Genomic DNA, 23,126 nt, shown 5'->3' on the forward strand with positions numbered 1-23,126 from the left:
CTTTGGGAGAGTCCCTGTTTCCCCAAGCACTACCAAGAGTGACTAGAAATAACGGTCACAAGCTGGCAAAGGGTAAATTCAGGCTAGACATCAGGAGGCGCTACTTCACGGTCAGGGTGGCTAGGATCTGGAACCAACTTCCAAGCAAAGTGGTGCTGGCTCCTACCCTGGGGGTCTGTAAGAGGAGGTTAGATGAACACCTTGCTGGGGTCGCTTGACCCCAGTACTCTTTCCTGCCATGGCAGGGGGTCGGACTTGATGATATGCTCAGGTCCCTTCCGACCCTACTAACTATGAAAATATTTTTCAGCCCTTCATCTAGCTCTTATTTGTATATTGTGCAAGGAAAATACAATGTAAAGTGGCATACAATGCAGTGATGTATGCATACTTGATGTGCACAACTTCTACCCAAAATTAGAAAACAAAAATTATAGAAGAACTCAGTGTTTTTTTCACTAAAATACAGAGCCTTTCACCTCTGAGAGTATGCCTGCACTGAACACTACAGTGTAGTGTAGAAATGGCTAATAAAGCACTGAATGAGATAGCTCAGATATTAGAAGGAACCTAGTCACAATAGTACAGAGCTCTGTGTTGCCTGATAAACAGAGTACATTAGCCTCTGTAAAGGTCTGTGCTAATGGAGTGAGATTCCTTCTGGTACCAGAGCCAACTCATTTTGAACTGTCAGTATGGGCCTGTTGAAAGGGGAAATGTTTCAAAGGGGCAGCAACTGGTAGATTGTGTGAACAAGCTAAGAACAATTCAAATGCAGCAAAATATCCAACTTTAACCTGGGAGGAGTTAAAAAGTAGGATTTTTATCCATCCCTTTAATATCCATTTGAATGTCAATAGTAATAAAAAGAAACTGTTACTATCTGATGGCCTTTGTGAAATGTGTACTAACAATCCAATTGAGAGGTATTTTATCGCATCTGATACCACCCCTAACTGGTATTATTTGGCATCTTTGTTGACCATCTCATCAGAAAAGCAAATGATAATTTAGTATATAATCTTCTCAGTCCTGCAGAGGGGGTCTTTCTGGGTCTGGGCTGAAGTAGATATGGGGCTGTTTCAAGAATCATTTTTCATTTCTGCCCAAAGTTTATTGTTAAAACTAATAGTTAAATTAATTTAAATGCCTAGTAAAAGTTCATGCCTCTCTGGAGGAGGTAACCCGTAAGGTGCACCCTGCCCTGCCTTCTGCATAGCAGAATAATACTGTCGTTCATCAAGTAGACTCTTAAATTTAAGACATGCCTAGATTTTCTGGCTCAAAATTAGAAAAAAAAATCAAATAAAGACATTTAGAACTATATAATTTCAGTGGTGCATCTAAGAGTATTTATCTTTACATACCTTAAAGGTACAGGCCATTTTTTGAAGAAATATTTCAGTATTGGAAAAACGCATCTTGTATTCAAGGAATACATGTGTCTAACTTAGCTAACTAAATCATGGCCTCAGACTTGTAGAAAATGCAGTCTGAAATAAATAGAAAATTAGAACAGGATTGCCCTAGGCTTGTTCTTTTTAAGCATTATTTTTGTATATAGGTTCTTGACCTGCAGGGTATATTATTTAACATGTCAATGTTTATATTTTTTTTCATGTAGTGGAAAGGGATGTTAATGGAACATTGTTAAAAGAAGCATTATGTATACACTGTGATGGAAGTGAACAATCCTTTTCTACTTCAGATGTCTTAGGAAATAGGTAGGTGCCCTCGGTTCTTCAGAGTGATATAACTGAATCTGTCTTATGAGTCTTCATAAGAGAGAGAATCTGTTTGAAATGGAACACTGTCCAGAATAAAACTATATCCTGTTGGATAGCATTAGTACTTCTAGTTAATAGGGAAATGTTTTACTGAATATACTAGAGCCATCCCTGTTACTTTGTAGTAGTTTAAAAAGGGAAATAAAAAATGCCAAACTCATTACATGCTGTGGGAGTTGAAGCCACTTAGCACCCTGCAGGACCAGGATCCTAAATTTGTAAATCTCTAATCTATCTTCTAATTGGCTGTGGAGCAGAAGCAGATCTTAGCTTGACAATATATTGTTTTATTTTATGGTAAATGAATGGCAATTGAATTAGATGGGAATATTTATTTTTTTTTAGATTCCAATCCAGCTTCCATTGAAGACAATGGATAGTCTCCTGTGGACTTCATTGGGAATGGGTACAAGTCTCTCCTAAGCATTTTGCTGTGAATAAAAAGAACTGTTGGCCTTGTTTACTTGAGCTGAATGGCATTACCAGAATTTGAGAGAGAGATTTTGAAGAAATTATGCAGTCCTTACTGCTTGTTTAAATTATGGAAACTCTTCAAAACTGAAAAAACGTATTTTAATCTAAAATTAACAAATACTTTGCTATCTTATCAGAAGTAAATACCTTACTGTCAGTTTCATTTGACGTCCCATCATTAACTCCGTCTTTAGGTGCTTCATTCAATTTTTTTTGTGTGACTTATAGGTGTATAAGATGTGAACAGACATTCATCAATGTAAGCAAGTCTTGTGACTGTTCAGAGCCAAATATTTTAGTAAGTATAACAAAGCAGTCTCTGCAGAAATATGGAAGAAGAAAATTATCTTGTACAGTGTTTTATGTAATTTGTTCTAAAGTAGAATTTATGCCTCTTTAATTCTGTCTTTTCAGACAGGGGGGTTATGCTTTAGTAGCAGTGGACACTTCCCTCCAAAGGGAGTAGCAACTATTCGCTATGGGCAGCTAGTAAGTGTTTTGTGTCTAAAACATTATAAAGTGTCTGTGTATATACTGTGTGCTATTTTTGTTGTGAAGTATTTTTTAAATAAAGATAGAATTCTGTTACCTGATTTAACTTAAGTGATACCTTTTCTCTTCGCTGGTACTTTCATCTATCTTCCTTACACATGAGGCAAAGTCAGTTTAGTTAGTTACTCTCCATGCTTTGTTTTGTCCTGCTACATAAATGATAGCATGGCTTAAGTGCTAAAGAATGTTTTTCCAACTACTCAGTTGGTCTAATAAAAGATACCACATCTAACCAAAGAACCTTGCTTGCCAAGAGTAAAACAACAAATTTCAGCAAATAAGTTCCTGTACTTTCAAGCTGTTCCATATAATCAGACCCTTACCCTTGAAGTCTGCCCCTATGGAACAACATGCTGGTCGGAAGCTTGTGTCTTTTTCTTATTCTTTGATTCAGTTATGTCTTAGGCAAAATGTAACGTGTTGAAGTAGAACCAGTTTTGCCATAGCTGACATGTTTAGTATCATCAAAAGATATACTTTTCCTTTGGAATTGATCTTTCTCTAGAATAAAACGTTTAGAAGTCAGGAAAACTGTGCCAAATTCTTCATCTTCCAGTTGACACACTATATTATTTTTCAGACTGTAACACATTGTGTTAATTAGTTGTCCGATTCAGAGTTCATAAAGAGCACTAAAACATTCCTTTATTTACAGGGTATAACAGTGACTTCAGCATGGTTTCAAAAAAATCTACAAGCATCAGCAGCTGCTTGCTGGGTGAGTTTGAATATGCTTTAAACATGTATCTTCTTGTATTTTACTCCAGAGAAATAGTGCTCTGATCTAAGTTTTGAAATAGCTCATGCATAGGACTTCAGTTTTTGGTAATGAATGTGTTTATTTTTTTAAACTTACTTTATGATAACAGTATATATAAAGCGGGGAAGATATACTAATCTTAAAAATATCAGGCAATACTCAGTGCTAGTGAGAACTATACATGTGTATAGGAAATTTATTCCAGATCAAGTGAAAAATCCTTTTTGAATACACTCCCAGAAGAAAAATACAAGTTTGAGAATATGTAGGTCTTGAGTTTGATTTATCCTAAAAAATGGTGTTAAATGTGAAGACTCTGAGTAGTTTACATAAAGTAATATTTTTTTGACAGTTAAGATTTAAATGCAAATCTTTAGTGATTGTTAAGGTATTAGATTTAGAAGTCCTGCAACAGTAGCTGAAAATCTGTAGCCCATGGACCCCTAGAGGTTTGCAGACTGTCTAAGGGGTCCATGAAAGATAACTATAATCAATCAAAAGTATGTGAATATCCACACTTACAATTCAGAGGGGTCTGCACCATCATTCAAAATTTCCAAAGGGGTCTACACTTCTTCAAAATTTCTAGGGGTCCGCAAATGAAAAAAGGTTGAAAACTGCTATTCTAGAACTACAGCAACATGAATAGTATAGCTATAATTTCTGGAGTTCTAGTCCCACTTATGGGTGCTGGGGTGGCATGGGTGCTAAGGCACATGGTTGCATAGCAGAAGCACTCAGTGTGGCCTGTCACATTGCAACAAATTTGTGAATTCTGCCAAATACGCCCTCACAGGGACACAAAAAGGGAAAGGAAGTCTCATTTATATGTACCAGTGATTTTTTTTTTTTTTTTAATTTAAATCTTCAGTGATTTTTTTTTTCTTACTGTAGCTGCTGCTGCCACTGCTTATTAGTTGAGCTTTGATTAACTGGAGCATTTTTTGACACAATGCAGGAGAGAAAAAAGAGCCTTATGGTTAAGTCTCAGAACATTAAATACCATGCCAGAAAATGTGGACCTTAAATATAATTTTTTTTATTAATTTTTCTTTGCAGCTCTATTCAAATCTAACTTCATGTCAAGCACTGGGAAATATGTGTGTTATGAATATGAACTCTTTAAGTTCTGCCAGTACTGATGCATGTGGTTTGTTCCAGTATATCTACGCAAATACAGCAGGGCTAGGCATTGTTCATTCAATATCCTTCTGGTATGTTACCTCTTCTATAAATGTATCTATCCACACATTTTTTTCAATATCAGTGTTTTCATAGAACAGGTATTAAAAATGAAAGTCTAACAATAAACATTAAATTCCTAGATATTAAACAAAATCTAATTATTTCTAGGCGACAATATCTTCCATGGATCTACTATGGTGACCAGCCAGGGTTAGCATCTCAAGTACTTGAGACAACCCAGTTTCCTACAGGCTTCAGTTTTAAAGGAACAAATAAGGTAAGCATTATGTGGTATAGGCAGGTATTATATTTATTTAACAGCCAAATTCATACCCATTATCATTCTTAAAGCTAATTGTGTACCACATATTTGTTCAGCCCATTTTCTAAGTCATAATTTATGGGTGCCTATACAAGTGATGATTTTTACGTTTTAAAACATTCTAAAGCTGCCAATATACATGGGCGACTTTAAAACATTTTTTAAATGGCAGAAGATGCCTTAATTAAACCTCGTTATATGCGTTTTACATGTAAAGTGAACTGCAGTAGTGCTTCTCAGCCTACTTAGTTCGCCTTTATTGCGTGTGTATTTAACTGGAGCTTTTCAAAGTGGTAATTACTGGATTTTCTGGGTAATTAGAGATCTGAGTTTTCCATTTGCCAGAGAAAATCTGTATTTTTCTACTTGAAAGGAGAAAACCATGGATTTTTCCTTTAAAGGAGAAACGTTTCCCCTTGCAGGCTGGCAGAATTCCAGCCTGCAAAGGGCTGCTGGAGAAGGGGAGAGGGAGGGGCAGCGGGCACCACGTGTATGTGCGCACACGTATGCATGTGGCAGCTAGGCCCTCCAGGTAAGTCTGTGCAGCGGAGGGGAGGGGCCCACAGGTCATCAGGACATGACGGGGGCCACTAGCCACACGTTGTGGAGGGTGAGGAAGCACTTTCCTCCCCAGATTTCTGTGCCTACAGCAAGGTGTGGGGCTACAGCCAGGGCAGACCAGCTCCAGGCAGAAGCTGCCTTTGTGGCTCAGTGGGCGGACCCAGCACAGAAGGGAGTGCTGTGCTGCCATGGCTGCCAAGTTGAGGCACCCCTTGGCCACCCAGCAGCAGCTATGGCACAACTCTATGCTGCCGCTGCTGCCACACCTCACCTTGGCGGCCATGGTGGCACAGCACTCCTTCCCATATTGGGTCTCTCCTGTTGGGCCATGGAGGCAGCTTCTGCCCAGAGCTGGTCTGGCCCAGCTGCAGCCCCGTGCCCCACTGTGGGCACAGAAATCTGGGGCAGCATGTGCCACCCCCCCTCCCAGCACCACCAACATGTAGCCTCTGCCCACACCCCCCATTCCCCACACACCCACCCACTTCCTCACACTGGGGGGTGGGGGCAGGGAGCTGTGGGTCAGGAGCAAGGGGCACCAGTAGGGCACAGGGCTGGGGGACCTGTGTCTGGGAGCGAGAGGCAAGATCAGAGGTAGGGCACCGGCATATCGAGACTTTTAAGCACCACAAAGCAGTGGGGGAGACAGCCGCGGCTAGACCTACATCCTGGTGAGTGAAGGGGGAAGGGGAGCTCTGATTTTCTGTGATAAACCAAAATCAAGTGCAAAAATATATAAGTATTTAAAATTTATTTTATTATAATGATTGAGGCACGGGTAGGCTTTCAACTTTCTTTAAAATTGTAAACATATCAATAAAACCTTGTGTTTAATGGATACCTATATATAGAGTGACATTTCATTTTAATCGCAGAAAAATGTGGATTTTGCGGGGGTTGAATCAGAGAATTTGGGAAATTGTGGTGTTTGTTTTTTTTTCATTTAAATCAGAGAATTTGGGATTTCTAAATGGAGAAAGCCAGAATCCCTGGTAATTACTAATTGCTACCTCCAGGTGTAGCTAGCTCTGGAGCCTCACGCTGCATTGTGCAGCATCTGGTACCCCCTGCCTCCTACTCCACAGAACTACAGCAAGGCACGAAAGTTGCACTGAGCCTAGGAATATCTATTAAGTTTTAAGGTGCTGTACTTAAAAACGTTAAGTAAAGCTTAAAAGTTATAGCACCTTTGGAATTACCTACTCTGCACATGTATAAGCACCCTTTTTCCTACAGGAATTTTAATTGTTCCGTATTTTGCAAGCAGTTTTCAGAAGCTTATAGAATTTGTTTAGGTGAGTAAAATATGAGCAAAGCATCAAAAATAAGTACTAGTTGTAACAACCTAGTTTTTTATTATATTACTATGTTTGTCTTAAAATTTTTAGAGCTGAATCAGAAAAAAAAGACTTTAACCAGACCAACTTTTCATCTACAGTTAGTGTTTTTTAACTAGAGTAATACTGCAATGCAGCTTCTTTAATGTTTGAAAGATCCATATTTTTCTATTAAGTCAGGGATTTTGGACTCTTTGGCCATGTCCAGACAAGTGTGGACTTTTGGTTTCCTGGGGACAAGTAGTCACCCACCTTGCTATACCACACGTGCTTTAGTGCACAGCAAGTTACCTTGGGTGGGACAGGGGAAACTGGAGCCAGAACTGTTTTTTTCCTGCAGGTTTTGAGGGGTGGGGGAGGGATTGACCCTTGGATATCCCATGGAAAAAGAGCAGAGCAACGCATGCACAGGCAGCACACCCTCACAGGACAGGGAACATCTAAATGTGTGGTATGTGGCACCGCAGATGTGTTTGTGACACCATATGACCATGCTCATCTGGACACAGCCTTTGGGGTCACCAGCCTGATCCACTAGAGCCCTGTCTGGCTTCCAGAAGAACTTCATCAGTATCAGACTGCCTCTATGTAATGTTTCAATTCAGAGCATGTGGGACATTACAACAAAAACTGTTTTATCAGTACTGTTCCAATCAAATCTACTTCTCATATAATTTAAGATGCTGATGCATGGAGACACCAAAAAGTAAATTACAATAGCAGGTTAATCACTTCTATAATCAAGAATTATAATTAATATTAATTTTTACAAATAAGCAAGAGAAAATTAAATGTTATATGGGGCATACTCAGAATATGTTGGATGACGATATAGTAGTCTCTAAAACTTTATTTCACTCTTTCAAAACTTTTTCACTTCTGTTGTCAGAATATAAAACTGCAATTTATCGCAGCCTCATATGACGCAGAGGGAAACTTTCTTAAATGGCAGAGTTTGGAAGGAGGTGTCTTACAGGTAAGTTTGATATAGTGCATCAAAAAGTTTGCTAATATAAAATGCTGGGTACCTTTAGCAAAGAGACTAAATGGTGAAAGAGAAAAGCATTAATACAGCACATGAATGTTCAAATAACTACAATTATTATAGAACAAACTTATCATGACTACAGTATTAGAATATCTAATAAATTATCTTTTTAGATGTTTCTTTTTGTTCAAGTTTGCATCTCCATGTACATGTTTCTAGATGCTCCCCACCACCATCAGTATTATAAATCTTGAGCATAGGAAAAGCAGTTTAGCACACTCATAAGGACAGCTCCTGGGGTATGGGTACACACAAACATGCACAGGGTCTGCAGAAGGGTGAGTTAGTTGCAGTTTTTAATAACTAATTTTTTAATAGTATTCCCTCAAGGTAAAACTTGTTTTTACCTTCTCCCAAATTTACAGCAGAAGTAGAGTATCCGTTCCACCTAAATCATGTTGCTAAACTCCAAAATTCATTATACCCATGGTAATTCTTTACCCAGTTGAAACTCTATACTCTGCCTCCGGTATTATGATGGTCTTGAAATTTTAACTGGATCAATTTGCAGTTAATTTCCCAAATGTAAATTCCTTCATAATCTTTGGGGATCTATGTAAGAGGAATGCCATTTTCACTCAATTAGTGTGTCTACATATGTTGTTAATGCGCAGCAATAAATTGGTATAGTTTGCGCTGAAGTTTATTGCTCCCCGGGCTCCACATTTACATGTGCGCCCAGGATCACAGCACATTGAGCTGGGTCGGAGCAGCCCTGGCTGGCAGAGGGTCCAGGGGGTCATCCTGCCAGCCTGGGGCTGCTCTGACCCAGCTCAGCGCGTTGTGGAGGGGCTGGTTGGGTCACAACAGTGTTCTGTTGTGGGGTCTTACAGGCACCCTCATGCCCCAGCCAGCTCCATCAGCATCTGCATGTGCAGTAAATAATGCTGCCATAAAAAACACTTGTGTTTAAAAATACTATCCTATGGTAGTATTTGTTAGTTTACTGTGGCCTAATAGGGCTGTGTGTATAGATGCTGAGACTTTACTGCCAAGCTAATTATCAACTCCTCAGTAAACGTCTCATATAAAATACTTGACATTTCATCTTCGTGCATAATTTAAAAGTATAGCTAGTTATATGTTTGGGGACTGAAATGATATGGATAGTATAGGTGTAATTCTTGGAGTTACAGTTGTCCATATGTATATAGCACTGCTGTCTCTGAATTTGATATCTGTGTTTGCTTCCCGTCTTGGTTAGATGCTTCCTCAGTCCTTGTTTAATCAGAAACCTGTGTTTTTGGGAGCTACATTTTTTGCTACACTTCCAAGTGGGGAAAATGTGGAATCCACCTCAAACAAAAGAATATTGTTACATGCCAGAGTAATTTTGCTGCTCTGAGAATGTTGCCTCTGCTGCCACTCCCCCATCTTTGCCTTCCACTCATTCCTATAAAACCCTTGGATGCAGCAGCAGTAACTTAAAAAAATTAGGCAAGAGTGCTCAATGCCACAAGAGGATGTTTTTGCAGTCTGGTTGGGTATTTCTTTCCACAAGGTTCAAAAAGTTCAGTGGTAGAATAGAGAGCATTCGAGAAATATAAATAAGTGGAGGCAATTTTCTCAGACCACAAAAGGTATTATGGTAAATAATGTAGTTTTCCTCTCTCTTCAGAATTTAAAAACAGTATCTCTTGGTAAACCTTTAATTAGAACTTCAGAGAGAGAAATTACACAGGTCCTTATAAATGTTCTACAGATTGAGACTCACATTTTTGTATGTCTGACCTCATATTGGTTTTGTATAGCTTTGTCCAGACACACTGACTCGATTGGATGCTGCTTATATTTTTGGAACAACTTATCAACAAAGTGTAAGCATGAAATAACCTTTTATATGGTAATATTTATATCTTGCCAGTAATAGGGTATATGTAAAGGCAGTGTGGGAGTTGAGCCTTGAGTTGTGGTACTGAATTGGCTGTTGTGAATCTGTTGCTTACTCAGCTTTTATAGTTATAGAGTGAATATGTTTATTTGTTAGGTCTCATAATAATGCTACGTGTCTGTACACTAAAATCAGACAAAATGAGCACAGGGTTTGGCACAGTGCAGGAATGTTTAAATCTTTCACTTGATGCTGACTCGCACAAAGCCTGAAGTCCCTAGACTTGAATCCTTTACATTCCAGCTTTAACTTGTCTGTTTTTCTCTTGTAAATGGGGAAGATGGTATTTATTTTACCTGCTGGGGATTTTCTTGGAGGCAGCTAACTTTTATCAAATGTTCCATGTGTCTGTACAGAATCTAGTATACATTTATTTATTCATTCATATCATTTATTAGTTTAGCTGCCCTTGGAAAAGTGCATTACGTGTTTATGCTGGTTGCATTTTGGGAGAATCTAAAGGTACAATTGCTGCCATCATTTTGTCTTTACGTTCTGAAGTGTTTATCCAATTATTTTTAGTAAAGGTCTAAGCTGTCTTTGCTTCTTTATAACAAAAATGTGAAGTCCTCCTATCCGGGGTCAGATATTGAAAAAATATATAAAAACCTACTTCCTGTTGTTAATCATTGATCTCATTCAACTTGGTGCTGTTTTTGTAGTTTGTGCACCTGTTTATACTTTGATTCATGCTTGCTGAAATTGCTGTTTGCTATCATTGTGACAAGGAAGACGTGTGTCCTACTAAGACTCATGTTGTTATAATTCAGCAAATTGAGTCACAGATTGACTAGTTGGAACCCCATAAAGGCTAGCTAGGTACAAACTTATAAAAAGCCCAAGGCAGAATTGATCGAGTTACACAGTTTTCTTTATACCGCGTAATTTAAATCAGTAACGAACAGAGCACACATTTGCCCTTTGGTGAGGCGGAGGGTGGCAAATCTTAGAACAGGTTCCACCATTTTTAAACCCATGTGTGGTGAACTTCTGTTCTATTATGGGTCTAGACCGGTTTCTAATCACTTATACCAGTAAAAACGTAATGTCGTACCTGGCCACAAAAATTGTATTTATATCTGATTAATATTTTAAATAGTTTTGAATTCAAGCTCAAATTACAAGACAACAACATATTTCTGTAATCAAAGGAAAACTAAGCTGTGAATTAAATGGTCATATTGCATGTTGAAATGCTCAAATCTTAGAAAATTCCAAATTTAAGGTTCCATATACTAGTAATATAGTACTGTATGGCTTTTTTTTTTTAATCTATAGTATGTAAGTAATATTTTATAAACATTTCCATATTTTTCCACTGATTTCATTATAATACTAATATATCTTTTTTTAGGTAGTAACTCACCTTAAATAAAAAATGTAACATTTATGTAATATATATTTCCTTCAATGAGTAGTATAGTCCTATTTGGAAATATTGAAAAATATTAGACAGTTAGCGTTTAATTATGAGTCTTGATGACATAGACATGCTAGTAATTTTTTGCTACTTCTTCATTTTATATGTTTAATATGCAGGATATTTTGTAAGTATGGCTTACTATGTGTTTTCTCACATAAATTAATTTTTTGTATATGTCACAGTATTTTCTTGTGGCATTTCTCTAAACCCATTGGAAAAAAAAGATGTGTCCAAGAAGTGTTGTGTGATTGTTTAAATTTAAGACTACAATTTAATTCACATATACAAAGAAAAAACATTTTCACTTTAATGTAATTAACGTTTTCATTTTAATTTTGATATTTCCTGATTTGAGGGCCTATTCATTCAAACTCAGCTTTTTGTTAACACGGGTTTTGTTCTATGAACTTTCATAGTAGTTTTTTCAGTATATTTTTTTAAAAAGGAGAGAAAAGGAAACAGCCAAAACTTTGCTTTCACAGTTTGAAATTCAACCCTTGAAAGAAATTGCAACTATTAGTTAAGTCCATAATTTTTAGTAAATTAAATATTGTTGGAATGCTTTGTCTCATTCAAGTTGCAAGGGGCAGATATCTGAATAGCTATAAGGAAGAATACATAACTCTAAAATATGGAATAAAACGGTTAGATGATTAACATGACCTTTCTTTTCTAATCACATTTTTTATAGTGTACAATTTCTGTGTCCAAGATTTTAATGAGTTTTCCTAAGCCAGTATTTTATGATGTGTACCTTGAATATCCTGAAGATAATGGACAACAATATCTTTGGGCTATACCAGTTTTAAACTTAAACCTTCAATACAATGAAGTGCTTGTGAATCAAGGTAGGAATGTTATAATAATTATGCTTTCAGTGAATTAAATTAGGTTATAAATCATCACTGGAAATAGTTTGTATGTATTCTGAAAAATCACTAAATCATTTTAAAGGTATCACAGTTCACCATTGTTGTAACAAGGTGTCTTAGTATTATGAACTTAATCTTTCAGAGACAAAAACCTACCCACTTCTGTGCAATATTAAGAGACTGGCTTCATATGCTGGGTCTGCAATGACCTGACTGATTTTATGTATAGTTAAGCCAATATTGAAAAGGTCAGGAAAATCTCTTCATTTTGGGAAGGGAGAAGGCAATTTGAAAGGAGATCATATAAGTATATGGGCCTTCCTGCATCCTAATACTTAGAAATGGATTTGAAGTCTATATGTAATAGAATTAGTTAACTTTGACTTGCTGTCTGTTCTTTCACATGGAGTGGGGAGCTGCTTCAGTCTGAAGTAGTACATATGGAAACAAAAGGTCATGTTGGGTCTCTGTATGTATTATCTTGGACTCCTAAACAATATCTGGAGAGAAGCATCACATCTGGTGGCCGTCTACAAACTGGCAAAGGGGGACCAGCAGGCTATGGGAGAGTCCCAGTTCCCCTGAGCACTACCGGGAGTAACAAGAAATGACAGCCATAAGTTGACGGAGAGCAGATTCAGGCTAGACATCAGGAGGCGCTACTTCACAGTCAGGGCGGCTAGGATCTGGAACGAACTTCTAAGGGAAGTGGTGCTCACTTCTACCCTTGGGGGTCTTCAGAAGGAGGCTGGATAATCACCTAGCCGGGGTCGTTTGACCCAAGCATTCTTTCCTGTCCATGGCAGGGGGTCGGAGTTGATAATCTGCTCAGGTCCCCTCTGACTACCAACTATGAAACTAGATGATCACCAACTGCCTGCAGCCTCTTTCTTTGCGCACTCTCTCTCTAGAAGTAGTCTGACCTTTGGATAGTGGTAACTCTTGGAAACAGAGTTATGAACATTAAAACAAACATAATTTAGCAGAGCGATTCATCTCAGGAATTTCTTAATATAGTTCTACTGAAGCAACAAAAAATACGTAAGAGTGCATGAATACAATAATGCATACTGCTTTTATTTTGGTGTAATTGATTTCACTCTTATGGCTTTCAGTTACTAATTTTAAGTATTAGTAAAATCTGCTATTTTTCTTTCAAAGGCAGTAATAGAAACAACTGGCTTCTGACCCGTCGAATTTTTTTGGTGGATGCCTTGAGTGGAAAAGAGAATGACTTGAAAAAACAACCAAGAATCATTCGAATTGCTAGCAAAATAACAATCAGGTGAATAAGTGCAGGATGTGTCGTTTGTCCTAATATATCTTGTGCTACCTTTTCTACTGAAGAGTTAAAAGAAAAAAGAGCCATATTTCTTTAGGGCAGATTGAGGATTATCTTCCATTAAAATGAGAATATGCATTTCGAATGCATCATGTGGGCGCTTGGGCCACTCTGGTTTGTGTCCATCATTTGAGAATACAGGTAGAATTCTGAAGTTTGCTAAGTCTTTTTTGTACCAAATAAATGGTGCAATATGAACTTAAAATGTTGGGAGAGATCCAGTAGAGTATTTTCCTTTGCAGAAGAACACTCAGCTGGCAGAAATTTTGCAGAAGCAGTTCTTTATTTTCTGTGCCAACTGCATGTACATCCTTGACATTGAAGAGGCAGTGTAATGGTGTTCTACAATACCTTGTTCTTCACTGGGATAAGTTCACCAAGAGGATCATATGCATGTACTATAATTTAGAACTGCTCTACTGCAACCAAGCTTTAGTTAAACTGCCCCTGCTGCCATTTTTCAGCGCGGGGATGCTGATGCATGTGATGCTTCGGGTGCTTTAATTGGAGCAGCTCTCAGAGCTGCACTAAATAAAGTGTCTCTCTTCCCCCCACAGAATACACGTATAAGGAGCCCTGTAGTTGATGTCAGTACTGCAAATTCTACTTCCCAGTCTGCTGGATCTTTTGTTTCATGATAAGTGTGAGAGCAGTGCCTCGGCCATAGAATCATAGAAAATTAGGGTTGGAAGGGACCTCAGGAGGCCATCTAGTCCAACCCCCTGCTCAAAGCAGGACCATCCCCAACTAGATCATCCCAGTCAAGGTTTTATCTAGCTGGGTCTTAAAAATCTCTAAGGATGGAGATTCTACAACCTCTCTAGGTAGCCTGTTCCAGTGCTTTACTACCCTCCAAGTGAGAGTTTTTCCCAATCTCCAACCTAAACTTCCCTTGCTGCAGCTTGAGACCATTGCTCCTTGTTCTGTTATCTGCCACCACTGAGAACAGTCTAGCTCCATCCTCTTTGGAACCACCCTTTAGGTAGCTGAAGGCTGCTATTGAAGCCACTCAGTCTTTTCTCCAAATTAAATAAGCCCAGTTCCCTAAGGCCCTCCTCATTAGTCATATGCCTCAGCCCCCTAACCATTTTCCATTGCCCTCCTCTGGACTCTTTCCAATTTGTCCACATCGTTTCTGTAACGGTGAGCCTAAAACTGGACACAGTACTCCAGATGTGGCCTCACCAGTGCCAAATAGGGGGAAGAATCACTTTCCTCAGTCTGCTGGTAACACTCCTCCTAATATAGCCCAATATGCTGTTGGCTGCCTCAGCAGGACTTTGCGCTTCTTATTGAACCCCATGAGATTTCTTTTGGTTCAATCCTCCAATTTACCTAGGTCTCTCTGAATCATAGCCCTACCCACCAGCATGTCATCTACTCCCTCGAGCTTGGTGTCATTTGCAAACTTGCTGAGGGTGCACTCCATTCCATCGTCCAGGTCATTGATGGAGTTACTGTGATGAAGTTACTGAACATGACGAGCCCTAGGACTGACCCCTGGGGCATTCCACTTGATACTGACTGCCAACTTGACATTGAGCCATTGGTTACTACTCTGGGAGCCCAGTGATCCAGCAAGTTTTCTGTCCACCTTACAGTCCCTTCATCCAATCTGTACTACATTAGTTTGCTTGCAAGAAATTTGTGAGGGACCATATTGAAAGCCTTGCTAAATTCAAGTTATATCACATCCTCTGCTCTTCCTGCATCCATGGAGCCGGTCATCTCATCGTAGAAGGTAATTGGGTTGATCAGACATGACTTGCCCTTGGTGAATCCATGTTGACTTTTCCTAATCACCTTGTTCTCCTCCAAGTGCTTGGAAATGGATTTGCTAACAGCTTGTTTTTTGAATTACTGGTATCATTAGTATTTTGCTAGTCCAGAAAATCCTTTGGGAGGTTTAGGTTTTGACTTGCCAGATCTACTCATTAGATTGGAATAGATTGTTCACATGGATAGTTGAAGAGGTATTAGATCCAATAGCATTGAATGTTTGTTTTTCTTCTTTAAAATAATCAGACAGGTCTTGAGCTTTCAAGGTACACTTGGCTATTTCATCTCATCCCACTTTCTCCACCCCTTCCACCCAAAAGAACTTCACAGATTGACAGCCTGCAGTAACCATATTTCTACAACTATTCCATTTATTTCCTTATGTCTACAATCCACCTTTGCCTTAAGATTTAAATAAGATTCTTGCAGAACTTTTGCATCCCCTATTTAGATCTCTGTCATGTCTACCAGCTATGTTTTCTGTAAAGCCAGAATATCAGCACGGAAAGTTGAAGAGCAGAGGTATAACAACACAGCCAGGCACCTGGGGCAGCTGCTACATACAGGAGCAATGGCAATTTCCAGTTGCCACCATGTGGCTGGTGTGATTGCACAGGTAAAGTAGTAGCTGCCTTTTTCTGCCTCCCAAATCAGTGCCTGGGTATCTGCCCTAATCAGCCTATCATAGTTAAAGAGATACTTGCATGAAAGCTGATCCATGCTATTTTGGTTCTGTAAGGCTAAAGTGTTTCTTTGTCCTTCCCCATGTGCTTGTATATTTTTTCCTGAAGTTTGCATCTATAAGTAGAAAAATTATGCCCACATTTTAGCTATTCAGGGAGGTATAAGTCTGTGTAGGCCAAATATTTTTTCTTGAACATTTTGTGGCATGTATGGGTAAACTCCAAGTTCATTTTAGACCAAAGCATCAGATAATGCATACATAAATGCTAAGAGCTGGAAAAGACATTTTGTTGCCTGCTTAATACCAGAGGACATTCAAGGAGATCCTAGGTAGCTTCTGTTAAATGTTTACATTGTGTGCCTCCTGCAGGGTGTAAGGGTAGTGTGTAGAAGTATATAGGTTCTTATGCAATACTATTTTGTCAGCTTTCCCTTCTAATGCAGTATCTAATTTGAGTCTTGCTGTCAATTTTAATTGTGCACCTCTTGGATCATTACTGATGGTGGTGGGACGGGCTTTAAAAGAGGAGGTTATTCAACAGTATACCTGTGGACACCTGAAATGATTTTTCATATAGAATCAAAATTTCCCTTTACACCTCCATTTCTTTATAATCTGTTACGTAAGGGAAGAGAAAACTGGAAAGCAGTGAAGGGCGATTCCCCCTTGTATACTTTCAGAACTATATGGACACTGGGCAAGTAGCAGGGTTTTGTGTGGCTCTATTTGGGAAATAGTCTTTGAAAATCAAGACTGTATTAAATTTCTTTTGAGGAGAGGATAAAAGTGCACCTTTTGCATTTCTGTCACTTTTTGAAAGTAAATTGTAGCTGTATTTCTTACTCATTTATATTGATCAAATTTTATATTTACTATTTTATATTCCCTTCATTTTGTATGCTTTTTCCCAACTAAAGATAATACTTTATTTATATTTCTACAGTATTCATCTGGTACCCAACACTCAAAGAGGAGCTATCTATCCTCCCCTAATTACCATTGCCTACACTGATCTTCTGGTCCAAAATCCTGACACCCAGAGTGTGACGGTTGGTTCTTCACTGTTATTACCCTAATTGGACAGAATTATTAATTCTGCTCAAACTTAAATATGAAATCAAATATTCTCCAGACTTAAAAGGAAATAAACAGAAAACTCCCGGATGTTCAGTGTTAAAATTGAAATGATCAGTAATATGCTTTTAGTCAAATCAGTCAAATATTTTTATTTTTCACTTTCTTAAAGTTCCCTAGACATTTTAAAAAATGGTAATCCAAGATTGCTTTCATAGTGTGAAAGGCCAATAGATTATAAAGAAAAACTGTATGTACATATGAAGAATGACTAGAAGAAGCAACTTTTTATGAACTAAATACATTGAATATACTATTCTTAATTAAGAAATAGCATATTTTTATTTAATAGCTTTTTATTAACAAGAGGTCGCTGTGGTATATAGACATTCTGGGTCAACCTCATGGCGTAACCAGTTTAAAGTGAGGTAATGGATCTAAAATGCCCATCAGTGTTACGTCTTATCTGTTAGTAGTGTATCAGTTGCAAGAAATAAGCATTAAAGAATGGAAGAGAGAGATTTCATGTGACAAGATAGCTATTCCATAATGAGTAAATATACAGAAAGTGCTGATGTCAGATCTGCCATTCTAAAAGTATGGGCCCAGTAATAAATTGCCATGATGGCAAATAGTGCGTGAACATCAGCTACTGTATAAGGACTGCCCTATAGACACACTGACCATGTAGCAGAATGCAAAGTAGTTTATCTGACTCTTGGTGAGAGAGAGTCTGCCTTCCGTCTACTACAATATTAGAGCTTGCATATGAGTAGGTACCGTGGATATGCTACCCAGGCATACCTCATTGTAACTTATTTGCGTGTCCATAATCCATATGCATCTCAGGCATCCTAAACAACTGCCATATTGATAAGATTATGACTAGAAGCATGCACTATTGGAAGTATTCCCTATGTTGAATGCTAGTGGCATGAGGGAATGAAAAGGAGGTTGGAAATAGGAGAAGCAGAAAATACTAGATAACAGAACAATTTATGTTGTCTAAAACAATGTCACTTTTCTGTTGAAAAAGAAGCAGTCATTTAGAAAAGCCCTTTCGTACTGCTGGCAACGTAGGGGGTGAAATCACAAAATTCCAGTTCATAGCTAAAAATACCCGGTAATTTGAGGGGCTGGATTCAGTTACAGTTTTGTACCACGTTTGTCCCATTTAGACAAATTTTACATGAGCCCTGCACTGTCAACACAAACATTCATAAAAATCTACCCTGAACCTTATTAACTTTTGACTTTCTGAACTGAAGTAATTTATTCTCCAAGTCATTTAAAGTGACAACATCTGTTCTCCCGGTTAATGTAGCAAATGTTTTCAGAAACCAAGGCATCAGCCACTTCCCTCAGTCTTTTTTTAAATTAAATGTATAATACATTTCCATATTCTTGTTAGTTCTAGCTTTTCTTAGCATCACACAGCTAAACATATAAAGGCTCAGTTGTACAGAGTCTTCTAGACTATGGCCAATTATTTTTTCTTAAGATAAATATATAAACTAAGGAAAGCAATTTTAGATCCTTTGAAAGAATTTCTCTTTGGTTTTCCTATGTTTGAAAAATCATGAGTAGCTGAACTCATTAAGAGCTTACATTTTCCATCTCACGCAAGTCAATTCCATTTACTTAATGTCATGAAGGGGCCATGTCAAGCCTGCTGTAACCTTTAGAGTTGGAGGAGTATACCGTCATGGAGAAAACTTTCCAACACTGAATGCTACGTATCAGTGAAGTTGATTTACTAAATGTTTTTATTTACTTTTGTATTTTAATGAGCAGGTTTCCTTCTCAGTCAATTATGAAATGAGTCAATCAGAAGCTCAAATCCAGACTGATGTAAGTCACATCCTTCCTTCCCTCTGTCAGTTTAGTTCTTTGCTAACATCAGTAAAAAGACAAAACGTAACTGTAAATAATGTTTCATTCTCTAGATTGCGTTGGGTGTGCTGGGTGGGCTGGCAGTTTTATGGTCCCTTCTTAAGACTGCTGGCTGGAAGAGGCGTACTGGAAGTTCTGTAATTGACTTGCAGGTATAAATGGCTGGTAGTTTTAAATGTGGAGCACACTGCACTCCCTCTTTAAAGGGGATCTTTGTTATATCCCTCCTAGCAGCTGAGCTAGTTTTCCTCTTGTGGGTCCCTTTAAATTCATTGCATAAAGTAGTGGTTTGAAAGAATGATCACCTGAGGGCAAAATATTGCTGGTTTCTTGTCTGTTCTGGATCCTGGGCCCCTCTGTGTTACACTTGCACCATGATTAGTATGGTAATTGTGGCATAAGCAGCAAGTCCTAACCAGGGACTGTGCCAGGATCTTAAATCAGCCCCAGTTCAGTTTGGGGCCAGAGCCAACAATCCGCTGATTGTCAGCTTCAGGCCCAACCCCTGGATCCACCAGGACCTATTTGAGACCCCACTGTGGTCTCTGGCTGGAGCCAACAATCAACTGATACTCAGCACTGGTCATGGCCCTGGACCTGCAGACTCCCGACTTTCAACTTTTCGTTCATGAACACTGGCTCCCCCTGCACTGGAAAGTAGGAAGGACATGGCTGTGATCTGATGCCCAATCTCAAAACTGTGCTTCCAGCCATGCCATGGTGCTTTTTAAATGAATGTGCGCCAAAGGCCCTGCTTTTGCCATTTAAAACATAGTCCAACAAAATTATGTGAAAGGCTGTTCATCACAACTGTCCGCCATAATTTTAAAATACCTGAAGGGATTTTTCCCAAAATCTTCAGAATAATCCCCCTCTGAACAGAGGCCAAGCATAGAAGTTCTGCTTTTCAGAAGGGGACTATATCAGAAATATATGAACATATGAAGACAGGTTATAAAGGAAACCACCTTTCAGTTATGGTATTCACTACCAAATGAATAATTCATGCGTATAGCTTGTGCATATAAAATAATTTATAGTTTTAGAGAACTGTGTGTAATATATGTAATATACTTTTATAATTACAGACTGTTTTTAAATTCTTGCTGTTCTATGCTGGAGACCTTGCCAATGTTTTCTTTATCATCACAGTGGGAACAGGGATTTATTGGCTTATTTTCTTCAAAGTAAGTGCAATTTTCAGATTTGTAGAGATTGATAGAGATTAATTTTGAAGTGAAATGTTCCATTTATGTTTTGACACACAATTTTATTTTCCTTTTTTTGCATTTCTGTCCAGACTATCAAGGCAAGTTATCTATGATATTGTGTGTTCTATGTCTAAACCTTCACGCTCACCTTTTCCCAACCTGTTACCTTTTTGGTACTTAGCCAAAATCTTTCAAAAATTGGAAAATTATTACAATTTTTATAATTCTATGCAATGGATAATGGCTTTTTAAAAGTCTTCAGGACTTCATAATCAGCTCTAGAATTTAGTATGTTATGACACATGTGAGAGCTCTTTGTTACTGCATAATTTAATTGTAGGTCTTTACTTACAGGCACAGCAATTTGTTTCAGTTCTTTTACCAATTCCATCTCAAGAAAAGTATTTTGTTACATATATAGGATGTGCTTTTACTCTAAAGGTAAGAATTCTGTTCTGTTCTTTTGGTAGCTGTGATTCATTTTACTACTTCTGTATTTTTTCATCATCCTGATTTCCAGACATCTTGAATATTAGATTTTAAGAAAGGAAGAAAAGGTTTAAATTTTATTCCTGTGGGTGAAATCACTTGCCCATAAAATTTTGCTTCTTTTGAAGAAAAATGATTCTTTTGGAGAAAAACAAATGATTCCCTATAGTATATACTCTAAAATAATGCAGTCCTGAATTCCCTCTTACTTAGTTCCTTTTCTACCTGTACTTTTAAATTAATGCGTCCCTATAGACTTCTAAATGAATGAGTCCCTATAGTATATGCTATAGGGAATTATTCATGAATTCCATCTTACTTGGGTCCTTTTCTGCCTATACTATAGGGACTCATTCATTTAAAAATACAGGTAGAAAAGGACCCAAGTAGGATGGAATTTAGGACTGCATTATTTTAGAGATCAAAGTAAACATTACCAAAAAGATAAATTGTTAAAGTCCCCCAGTGTTAGAATGCCAGTATGGTTGTAGGCTTCAGCAGCTATTGGTATCTATGAGGAAAACTAGTGTTTCAGTTACACTAGACATTTTTACTGGAAATAATGACATACCACAATGTACCATCAGAAAACAGTTTTCCTCCACTGTAAAGTGACCAGAATGAATACATTTTTATTATGTAGTTTCCATCGCTTCCATTTTCGTGACAATGCTGGATATCTCATATCATCATTTTGCCAAATTATGTCAGACCTTCCTATTTGGGCAGGCATTTACCAAACAAAGCTAGGATGAAATGTTGTTGGGGGGGCTCTATTTTATCTTGATATTCTAGTTCACTTTTAAGCTGTTTTTGTTCTCTTGCCACTATTCCATTTTTAACTTACTCTGTTTTCTTCCTATGAGCCACCCTGAGCCTTTCTTGGCAGCATATAAATTAAATAAAATTAAGCATGAGGTGCTTGATAAAAATATCAAATGGTTTAGAAACAGATTTTAGTATATCATCAAACTTTATAATGAAGTTTCAATCTCATGTGTAGAAGAGTGGTATTAATATTTTTGTTTGATCTAATTAAAAGTGCCTAGTGGTAATAACTAATTCTTCATCTTTGGATGAATTCTACTACAGTCCTATTTGCATTTATACTCTATTCTGTGATTTTTCTTAGGCTCTGCAATTCTTGCATAAACTCATTTCACAACTTCTTGTAGATATTTTCTTTATTGACTGGGAACGACCTAAAGGAAAAGTACTTAAAGCTGTTGAAGGTAACTGAAAGTAAACTTGTTTATATAGTTAGCTTCACTTGAACCCTGATGTTGCCCTTTCAGGGTGCATCCACACATGCAGGTACGTGGGCTTGCAGCAGTTCAAATAGAAATGGTGCAAATTTGAGCTGGGGCTTTTTGCCCTGGCACACGTGTCCAGACATGCACTTTGGTGTAGTGCAAGTTGTGCCACTTGGGGCAAAATAACCCTGCCTGGCTCCTCCCAGATCTGCAACCAGGGGGAGCTAGAGCCTGGAGCCACCACATGTGCTGGCCTCAGCAGTGTAAAAAGCTGCCCTGTCCTGGCCCCATCAGTACAAAAAGCTGCCCTGGCAAGTAGCTTAGGACTACTTGCTCTCAGGAGCTTCTGGGACCTGGCCAGTTGGTACCTGGGACAATACCCCTTGTGCCAGCTGGACTGCTGAAGCAGCCCTGAGAGTTCCCTGCACCCTTTACTCGCTGCAGCAGTCTGGCACTGGGCGCTGCTGCCTGGCTCTGACCTGCTGCCACCTACGACAACACATGGCCCCAAGGCTGCACATCTGCCAGATCCAGATGGGGACTGAACAGCCAGTAAAGGCATCTGTCCCTCTGGGCCAGCTGCCAGTGGGCTGTGGTTGCAGAGTTGGTCTTCGTGTGGCACTACTGCCATGTGTGCTCCTGCCCAGCCATCTGGGCAGCTATTGCCTGGAAGATGTTCCCAGTGTGGTGGCCTGCTTTGAACTGTCAAAGCATATCCTCCTGGCCTCAGTTGGCCAGGAGGTCATCTACCTTCAGCTGGGTCCCAGCTCTGAGCAGTCTCTTCTGCCTGGGTCCTGCCACTTGCCTCCCTAGCACGAATTCTGGTGTTCCCTATTTGAAAACTGAAAAATCCCTGATTAAAAAAAAAAAATCTCAAAGTCATTCTGTAAAATACCCCGAAATCTATGTTCCTCCACAGTTAAAACAGAGGACCACTAGAGAGAGAGAGAGAAAGAGAGACAATGATCAGTTGGGCAATGTTTTATTGATATATCTACAGTGTTAAAGTGATTTGGAAGCCTACCAGTGTCTCTGTCATCATAATAAAATTAATTCTAAATATCTATATGTTTTGCTGTTTGCCTTTGATTTTCTTACCATAAAGCAGTTAGAGTTCCCCCTGACCCCTTCACTAACCAGGATGTGGGGACAGCTGCCCCTACAGCTACAGCTTCTGCCAGCAGGTCT

General features: G+C 38.6%; 1 protein-coding gene across 2 annotated transcripts in view; it reads left to right on the forward strand.

Moving 5' to 3' along the window:
- The window catches only part of TMEM67 (transmembrane protein 67), a 42,464-nt gene that overhangs the window by 7,332 nt on the left and 12,006 nt on the right, over positions 1-23,126 (forward strand). The window contains exons 4-19 of one of the 2 annotated variants that reach the window (XM_019527929.1): positions 1,625-1,724; positions 2,490-2,559; positions 2,676-2,750; positions 3,469-3,531; positions 4,633-4,787; positions 4,927-5,035; positions 7,868-7,954; positions 9,778-9,843; positions 12,032-12,188; positions 13,374-13,497; positions 16,962-17,067; positions 18,887-18,943; positions 19,039-19,137; positions 20,074-20,172; positions 20,551-20,637; positions 21,818-21,917. In XM_019527929.1, coding sequence (XP_019383474.1) covers positions 1,625-1,724; positions 2,490-2,559; positions 2,676-2,750; positions 3,469-3,531; positions 4,633-4,787; positions 4,927-5,035; positions 7,868-7,954; positions 9,778-9,843; positions 12,032-12,188; positions 13,374-13,497; positions 16,962-17,067; positions 18,887-18,943; positions 19,039-19,137; positions 20,074-20,172; positions 20,551-20,637; positions 21,818-21,917 — 1,554 coding nt within the window. The remainder of the gene's footprint in view (positions 1-1,624; positions 1,725-2,489; positions 2,560-2,675; positions 2,751-3,468; positions 3,532-4,632; positions 4,788-4,926; positions 5,036-7,867; positions 7,955-9,777; positions 9,844-12,031; positions 12,189-13,373; positions 13,498-16,961; positions 17,068-18,886; positions 18,944-19,038; positions 19,138-20,073; positions 20,173-20,550; positions 20,638-21,817; positions 21,918-23,126) is intronic. The other variant, XM_019527930.1, reaches the window with a different exon arrangement.

The sequence above is a fragment of the Gavialis gangeticus genome, unplaced genomic scaffold (assembly GCF_001723915.1).
Source record: "Gavialis gangeticus isolate Ggan-Ray unplaced genomic scaffold, GavGan_comp1, whole genome shotgun sequence".
Classification (NCBI taxonomy): domain Eukaryota; kingdom Metazoa; phylum Chordata; order Crocodylia; family Gavialidae; genus Gavialis; species Gavialis gangeticus.